Source organism: Plodia interpunctella, chromosome 11 (assembly GCF_027563975.2).
Source record: "Plodia interpunctella isolate USDA-ARS_2022_Savannah chromosome 11, ilPloInte3.2, whole genome shotgun sequence".
Lineage (NCBI taxonomy): Eukaryota > Metazoa > Arthropoda > Insecta > Lepidoptera > Pyralidae > Plodia > Plodia interpunctella.
This window is the reverse complement of record NC_071304.1, coordinates 6,363,183-6,372,395: the sequence shown is the minus strand read 5'-3', so window position 1 is coordinate 6,372,395 and position 9,213 is coordinate 6,363,183. Positions and strand designations below refer to the sequence as shown.

Below are 9,213 nucleotides of genomic sequence, written 5' to 3'. Positions count from 1 at the left end.
ATTTAAATAAAAATTATTATAATAATCATCAATTTTTGCAAGCTTTATAATTATAACCGACAACAATATTTTCCGATGAATTGTTTTGTTTAAAGTCACAATGGTCATGTGAACATTAAAATAAAATAGGAAACAACAATTATCGTCATTTTTATGTATACCTAGTTTCATTTTTATTAAATGGAAGATGCTGGTTAGGTAGTTCTTTAACACTTGTTACTCTGCTATTATTCTGAGTGACATTTAGGATTAGATAAAAATATTGTAAATAGGTACACGTTTCACAAACACGTGGGTCGAAACGTCATGGACGATAAAAAAGCTAACAAATTGTTGTTCTATTAAAATAATATTTTTGCATATTTAAAGGAAAGCAAAGGTATGATTTGACGACCTCTGTGGCGCAGTGGTAAAGTTCTTGCCACTGAACCGAGAGGTCCCGGGTTCGATACCCGGTCGGGTCATGATGGAAAATGATCTTTTTCTGATTGACCCGGATCTTCGATGTTTATCTTTTCATATATTTGTTATAAAATATGGTATCGTTGAGTTAGTATCCCATAACACAAGTCTCAAACTTACTTTGGGGCTAGCTCAATTTCTGTGAATTGTCCTAATATATTTATTTTATATTTATTTATGATTTTCAATAAAAATTACATACTGATCAACGTTAGGTTATAAGGGCTAAAGATACCATTACTTTTCATAATTACATTCGTAATGTCACTAAAGGTAAACTCGACCTTAAGATTAAAGTGACTTTAACCTGCGCACTGCTGAATTTTCGACAAAATGGAGTACTTTGTGTTTTTTTGCGCAGGTATCAGAGTTGACTGGTGCAACTCACTCTAACAACATCAGTTACATACAATGCTTGTGGTGAAAATATCAAATATATTAATTATTAATTCTAAAATGTGCAGAAAAAATTGCATAGCTAAATGGAACAAACACGATTTCAAACAATATTTTAAATGTAAAAGTTTATTTGTTTGTCCTCGTTATTGTTACACATCAAAACAGAGTAATTAATTCTGGCAAGTGACATAGGCATTTAGCTACGGGCGAAGTCACGAACTCAGCTTTATATAAATGAAATGATATTTATTTTGCACATAATAATATTCACACGAGTTTTTGTATGATTTTTATTAATTAATCTATGTTTTTATATTAACGGGAACGGCATCGTACCTTAAGATATCTTGTTTTTTTACTAAGTTACCATGTAAGATATACAATATTAGAACAATAGAAATGTTGATATTGGCTGTCGAGACATTCTTGACTCAGAATCATTATAAGCTAACTTATTACTTTCCGATGAAACTATACGTGATGATTCATCTGATGATTGAAATATTATAAAACAAAATAGTTGTTAGTTCGCATTAAGTCTTAGTTGTAGATATAAAAATTCTGCAATTATGATTTCCAGTGGGTCAGTTCGTAAGACTTTAAAAATGTACCCAATACCAATTTGGTACATATGGCCTGGAAGAGATCCCTTCATGGGATAAGTCCGTCGTTGCTTTTTCTGTTTCTTATAGGTATATTTGTGTTTTGTTGTGCAATAAAGTTATTTTAAACAAAGGTACCAAAAATGTTGACTAGTAATGTTGCCTTCTCTCACTTTATCTTCGCATGTTTCTGGTTTCGTACAAGGCTTTAGAATAAACAGATCAGAGAACAGCCCGCATGGGGTCATCGTTGTTGCTAATCGCTTGTTATATCGCCCTTAGTCGCCTCGTACGACATTCATGGGAGAATGTGTAGTGGTCCTGTTCTAGCGCCGCCACAAATGCCTCTCTAAGTATTAATAATAATGAACGTATAATACAATCGCTTTATTATTCAAAATGGAACTGCAGAGGTTAGCGTTAACAGTATCACCAGTTGGTTCTTTTGGCAACGTTTATAGATTGATGAGAATTCATTATACAGTAACTAACCGTTAACTAGAATATGTTTTGCTTTACCGAAAGCAAAACATAAACATATCCTTAGGTGTATAAAAAGTACAAGATATAGGTGTAGGCTTTGCATCTGGGATCCTTCGACTAATCTATTATAACTGAATACGGAAAATAAAATAAACCTGAATCTAAATTCCGCTACAGCCACTTCCAGTTCTCTCTCTCTCTCAACTAAACGTTTTCCCGGTTTCTTCCGCTACCCTGCCTTCCGAACCCTGGGTTCACTTTCCATCTTTTTACGACCACTGTCAGTTACCGGTTGACTGTATTGGTTGTATTAGCTGTCATGCTCAGATGTGGAGTGTTGAAATATCGTTATCATTTTATCTAAACATTTGAGCACAATGAAGATCATACACACATCGACACATGTCATGTGGTTCTCGACAATCTGAGCTGAGGCTTGTGCATCGATATTTAAAACAGTTAAATAATGTTTTTGATGTGATTGAACTAAGATAATGACACTCAAAGGATGGCGGTACATTCTCAACAGGGGTGAGTCTATGATCCTGTAATTGTTGTATTTTTAAAAGTTCTATTTTTATATTGTACTTAATAGTACAGATTATACAATATTTCGTGTTAGTACTGGTTCTTTTTCAATTGGATATTCCGGTACGTTCCTAAAAAAATTGTTAGTGGTTATAATGATAATATTACCACATAGGTAATATTATTATTATAACTACTAACAAATGACACAGAGACGGTGAAGCAAATTGATAGTTCTATAGTTAAAATGTTATGTCTTAAAGCAAAGACGTTAATATAAAATATTTCTTTTCCAGCGTTATTTATTCCTCAGCGCTATGTCTTGGGGGTTATGGGTCTTTTTGCTTTAGCAAATTCTTTCACAATGCGTGTCTGTCTAAGTATGACGATCACTCAAATGGTTGTTCACGTGGAGTCCTCGGAACACATTGTCGGAGAAACCTGCCCAGATCCCGAATATACGGCTAATTCGAACGTTACTAATGTAACTGCTGTTATTATAGACGTAAGTGCATGTACCCCATATTTCTATCTATATTTTTTATTTATACATTTGCCTACATACAATACACGTTACGTAAAACATACATTTAAATATACTGCAAGAGATCACTACATATAAGAAGATAGAGGGATGAGTCCGCTTTGTACTGTTCATATATCATTAGTGTATGAAATTTAGTCATCTACTTTTTTCGTACAATAAAGTTACTACAAACAAAAAACAAAAGTTGAACAATATTACTTTTGCTTGATACAACTAAAGTGTTTGAAACTGTTGGATGCATATATTTTTTTAATTAATTGTTTTTTTTTTTCAGAATCATGACCGTTATGACTGGAGTGAGTCCACTCAAGGGTTCTTATTAAGTGCTTTCTACTACGGCTACATTCTAACACATCTACCAGGGGGTCTTCTTGCTGAAAAATTTGGAGGGAAATGGACTGTCGGTGTGGGTTTACTCGTTACTTCCCTGGCCACTATAGTTTCTCCTTTGGCTGTGAAGTTTGGGGGCGCTACTGGACTGTTCTTCATAAGAGCCCTTGAAGGCGCTGGAGAGGTATAAAATTCTCACTGGCAAATAATTTCAGAAGCGCAGATATTACTAGCTACTAGCTGTCACCCGCAGCTCAATTCGCGCCAAAATTAGCCTATGTCACTCCACATATATTGACGTAAAAGAAGAATAAAAAAACACACTTTTACATTTATAATTTGTTACGAAAATTAGTGGAAACTATATATACATATAAATATTATAAAAACCAAACTATTTTTGTAATATTTAGATTACATTTTATTGTTATTCTATATAATTGTTTGTTTGCCAATTAAAAATAATTTTATTATGGAAGACATTATGTTAGTTTAAGCGATGACTTTTGTCTTTCATTTTAGGGTCCAGTGACACCGGCGTTTGTACTACTGTTAGCTCGATGGATACCTCCGAGCGAGAGATCTAGACTGGGAGCTATGATATTCGGTGGAGCCCAAATAGGAAATATTTTGGGACCTTATCTTTCGGGACTTCTGTTAGCTGATGGCGGAAGCTGGCATAATGTCTTTTACGTTTTTGGGGGGTTAGGTCTAATTTGGTTTATATTTTGGGTAAGAATTTCTTATATATTTTTTCTCTGGTGCTTCCACTGTTTTCTTGCACTGTGATTGGTAATTTTCATTGAAGTGTTTTTTATTTTTCTTCTTCTATTTCTATATGCTCCTGTCTAGGAGACGTTCAGGCACAAATTTCCTTATTTTCTACTACAGAAAATGTAGAAATTAATAAAGAGTAATAAATTAGCACAAGAGCACTGTTCCAAATTTCATTCGATGCGAAAATGTACTAGGTAGAGGTACTAGATTTTTAACCATAGATTGCAAATTGTACCAGGTAAACCCCTTTTAAGGAAATGTTTCAATGCTTAAGTGAATTAGCATTCTGTACCTTCTCTTTTTCCGGGTGCGACAAGGTCGGCAGCGGCCAATGGCATCTTGTTCATTCAATTGATGTAACTTCTTAAGCTGAGTTCACATTGGAGGATGATTTTACGTGAAATATATAAATTATACTGGCCTTTACTTATTTTCGCATGAATTTCATATCTACCTTTTTTAAAGTTCTATCTATACCTACCTATACCAATAATCAGCCAATAAACAAGCAAATAATACTTTTATAATGTTATGATTACAATAATAATAAGATCATTATACTGCTTCTTTTAGGTTGAAATGACGATTATAACACTTGTCAAAATTACAATACTCTAAATTAGTTTTATTAGTCAAGTAGACAAGAAGAATAAGAAAAAGAAGTACAATAGTAGTTGGTATAGCCAAAAATATCTCCTCAGTTAATTTATTTCAATCTTAAAACTTATGTACCTAACATATTGATAACCTAATTTACATTAAATCAAATTTTCCATTTCAGGCCATGCTTTGCTACAATACCCCGAATTCGCATCCGTTTATTAGTGATGAAGAAAAAGAATATCTAAATAAAACCGTGATTGCTTCTGGTCTCCACAAAAAATTGGATCCTGTGCCGTTCAAAGCCATCTTACGGTCAGCTCCCCTTTGGGTGTTAGTAATGGCAGCTGTGAGTTTTACATCTTGTTTGTTATAACTATATTCTATGAAAAATAAGTAGGTATATAATATAAAAATTAGAACAAAAAAATGCATGTACAATGGCTTCGATAAGTTGATCGTTATAGGCATCTTTCCACATAGCAGAAGGAGCAAACAACAGAAGTGTTAGATTGACGTCGTGAAGATATTTGTACAAGTTAAGGAAGAAACCGGGAAAAGACTCAGATGAGAGAGTGGATCTTGATTATTTTTAACACTGTCTGAATGTAAATAATATTAAAATATAAAAAATATATAGTGCACGCGCTTACAGATTGTTTTGTAATAATTGTTAGATAATTACCTGTGAACTAAATGCCAATTAGATGAAAATGATCTTTACAGATAGGCCATGACTGGGGTTACTTCACAATGATCACCGACCTTCCTAAGTACTTTTCTGACGTTCTCAAGTTCAATATCAAAGAGACTGGTCTGATGTCCGCGCTACCATACATAGCAATGTATATTTTCTCCTTCATATTTGCCAGTCTATGTGATTTGTGTGTGAAAAAGAAATGGCATTCCATTGGCACTGGAAGAAAAATTTATACTACTGTTTGTAAGTATTACACTAGAAAAGATTTTAATATTCGACGCTCAACGGCTAAGAAAGAAAACAAAGGCTCAGATGAGAGTGAGATATATATTAAAAATTTAGATGTCGCCGAGTGAATGCAGTTTTAAAAGCAGTCTTTGGAAAAAAAAACGCTTTTCGACTTGGTTATTTTTAATACTTAAGTTTTGTTTTTACTTACGTAATAAATGTTGGACATAGTTGATACTGTTAACAAGGGAAAATTTTAGAAACAATACGAGCACCGAGAACGACATGTCGAAGTGTTGTCTGTTCGATGTCGACCTGTCATAACCTTCTCTTTGCGGCTAACCAATACATTTACAGGATACAGGAAACATAAACTAAAAACATAAAATAAACCATAAAATCAAATTAAATATTGAATTCATCGAACAATGGCTAAATATAATCTTTAAATTGAGGTCATTTTTTTTACAGCGTCTACTTTGCCGGCAGTTTTTATTATTCTGGCCTCGTATTCAGGATGCGACAAGATGGTTGCCGTGGGGTTATTCATAGCCTCCATGGCCTTTATGGGAGGATTCTACAGCAGTGTCAAGATCAATGCTTTGGACATCGCGCCGAACTATGCTGGCACCTGCTCTGCTTTGGTGAATGGACTTGGTGCCATCAGTGGCGTGATCACGCCGTATCTGATTGGGTTGTTGACACCTGATGTGAGTATTACTACTACTAATAGCTCATTGACCCAAAAGAGTCTTGTCCTCCAAAACAGATGCACGCCACCGTTCTCGGTTCGTTCCCGCACTGGTTCCTGTCAGTCGTCACCAGCTTCCAGCTTGCGTAGTGCTGCCTCCACCATATAATTATGATTGGCTCTTATATCTCAGAGTTTAAGGAGGATAATAAACTCAGTATTTGATAGATCTGAATCACCAACTTGCGCTAATCGTCACCGTCATATGATTATGATTGGCTTTGGCTTTTATATCTCCGATTTTTAGGAGAAGTTTTGTAGGAACAAACACCTATATATTTTGGCCCTGTAATTATATTCTCATGTATTATTTATCCTAGTAAGAGACTATTAAATTATACTAAAGAATAAAAAAATACTGAAAAAAAAAAATGCCGCAAAAAGATAGATGACAAAAATGGTATAACTCTTCAACTTCCTTGATTAAGTGTTACCTTGTTTTTGTTTATAAAAGCCATTTTTTGTAACATTTGAAGCCTTAAATTTTAAGCCTCGATTTTGTCAAAGACAACTCGTTCCTCCGTTTGAAGTATGTTTTTTATATTTCTTTTAAACATGAAAATTATAAGTAACATTCAGAACTAATCTTAAAATACGCGACAGTTGGGACAAACACAGTAAACGGCAACATATCTTTATTACAGAGTTTATGGTTAATTACGTTAGTGGTGTATTAAAATACTTGTGAAGTACAAACTTCCGTTCTAAGTAAACAAAAATTGCCTATCTAATATCTACTTAACTCATCCTACATACTCAAGAGCCTCCTGCCCAAGAATCAAACAACATTTTATCTTGTTTTATTGTTAGGGTTGCGTATCCAAAGAACATAACGGAACGGTCCTGTCCATACAGACATGGACGGATTATTAACAGGGTCCCGATGGGGTGCTGTCACTAATGCGTCGGTATCTGTAAGTCCGTCTGTCACCGAGACAATTAGACAGTTGAAATTTCCACAGATGATGTCGCGGGCTTCAGGCCATAGTTTAGTTATACGCCTCTATGGTTTGATATAACGACAAATACTTAAAAACATAATAAAATATAATATATTTAGTATTGTATTATTACATATATTATACGAGTATTATTTTAGGGCTCAACGTATTATTTTTGTAGTATTTATAAATAATCGTACGGAACGCTCGAGTCCGACTCGTATTTGACCAAGTTTTTTGAAAATATAATTTCAGGAGGTTGCAGTGTACCTTGGGTCTTGGTCTTGAGACCCCTTCCACCTAGGAAGGTGGAAGGGGTCTTAGCCCATGGCTCAAGTATCAAAAGAGGGATAAATACAAGCATTTATGTAAAGGATTTACTGGTATCAGTGGTATCAATATCCAATATCTTATTCGGAGCTGTGTGCAGTTTCCCCTTTTAGTTTGATTAAGGAAAATGAAATGGTCGATGAAATTGCGCTATAAGTTTGAGAAGGCGGTTGCAAAAATAATATAACAAAACAAGCCTACGGAGACTGTATTGTCGTTCGTTATCTTTTTTTTAGGTCTTATAACACCTCGCTGAAACCATAAATGAATAATAAACAGGATTTATATACTACCATAATGTGGACTCTCCAAACATAAGTTTACGTGTTAAATGTTACCTCTAATGTAATCTTCTTGAAATTTTGCATTCATGTTCAGCTTGAAGTATGGAAAAGGACATAGATACCATGCATCCCAGAAAAATAAATGTTCCCGTGGGAAATCACCCGGGCGAATCGCCGGGTAAAAGCTATATTAAAAAAATCGAGTTTCCAACTCCAGCTAATTGAACCAGATCAACAATATTTTCATAACAAATCTATTCGGTTGGTCGCCAGATTCCATATTATTTAAGTACCATAATAAATACTTACCGTACAATTATCTCGAATGTTTGAAACAAGTAGGTAAAGTTTAAAATAAACATCCTTGTCGTAGAGAAAACTAAAAAAAAAGCAAAATGTATAAGGACAATAATATTATCGATGAATAAATATATATTTCTTTTGTTTATTTCAGCAAACAATAACGCAGTGGCGTATGGCATTTTGGACTGTATTCGTAGTGTTAATAGCGACTAATTTGCTGTACGTCATTTGGGGTTCAGGCGATCCTCAATGGTGGGATGACGTGGACAAATATGGCTATCCCTCGGACTGGAAGCACGGACCTTTAAGGAAAAACAATGATATGGAGAAGAAAATTGTGTACCCTAAGCATGACCATTCACCGATTTCTGTAGACTAAATAAATGTAATCGTTATTAAATATATTTTTATAAGAGATTTGTTTTTCTTTGATTATATAACTTTTAATATAGTTATGTACAAAAACATAAATAGGTACTTAGGTATGAAAATTTACGGAATGACAAAACCACTAAAGTGAATCCTATGTGCTTCGCCTTTCTATGGCAACGGAAGGAACCGGAAAACGCTCAGGTGAAAGAGACAGAGATTGTGACGTGTGGTTCCGACCTAGAATAGGACCATTCCATATCCTGCCGTGGAAGTCGAACGAGGCGACTAAATAGCCTAGTCAGACTGATAGGTTATCATGATATTCCCAAGGAGGGTTGATATAAAGCAGGCCATCGGTTGTAAAATCACAACTGAATCTTGAAAATGTTATGGTAATTTTTTACGAACAGAACGCAATTTGCCAACCACTGAACGTAGAAACCGCGCGTTTTTCATATGAGCACTTCCAAAAATTCCTATACAGGAAAAGCGCGTGCAAAATTACACTTACTATTTATATTAAAGTACATTGAATGCTACAGTGTCGTCAACGCCTCGCGTGGAAAATAGGCGTGA

The 9,213-nt window shown here is 34.6% G+C and overlaps 1 protein-coding gene across 1 annotated transcript; it reads left to right on the top strand.

The window, feature by feature from the left end:
• Positions 1 to 2,320: 2,320 nt before the first annotated feature.
• LOC128673808 (putative inorganic phosphate cotransporter) lies at positions 2,321 to 8,682 on the top strand. The gene is made up of 8 exons (XM_053751918.1): positions 2,321 to 2,477; positions 2,771 to 2,979; positions 3,296 to 3,535; positions 3,874 to 4,083; positions 4,910 to 5,077; positions 5,455 to 5,671; positions 6,128 to 6,366; positions 8,417 to 8,682. Exons 1-8 carry the CDS (start codon positions 2,441 to 2,443, stop codon positions 8,642 to 8,644), a joined length of 1,548 nt encoding a protein of 515 aa, XP_053607893.1. The 5' UTR covers positions 2,321 to 2,440; the 3' UTR covers positions 8,645 to 8,682.
• Positions 8,683 to 9,213: the final 531 nt, after the last annotated feature.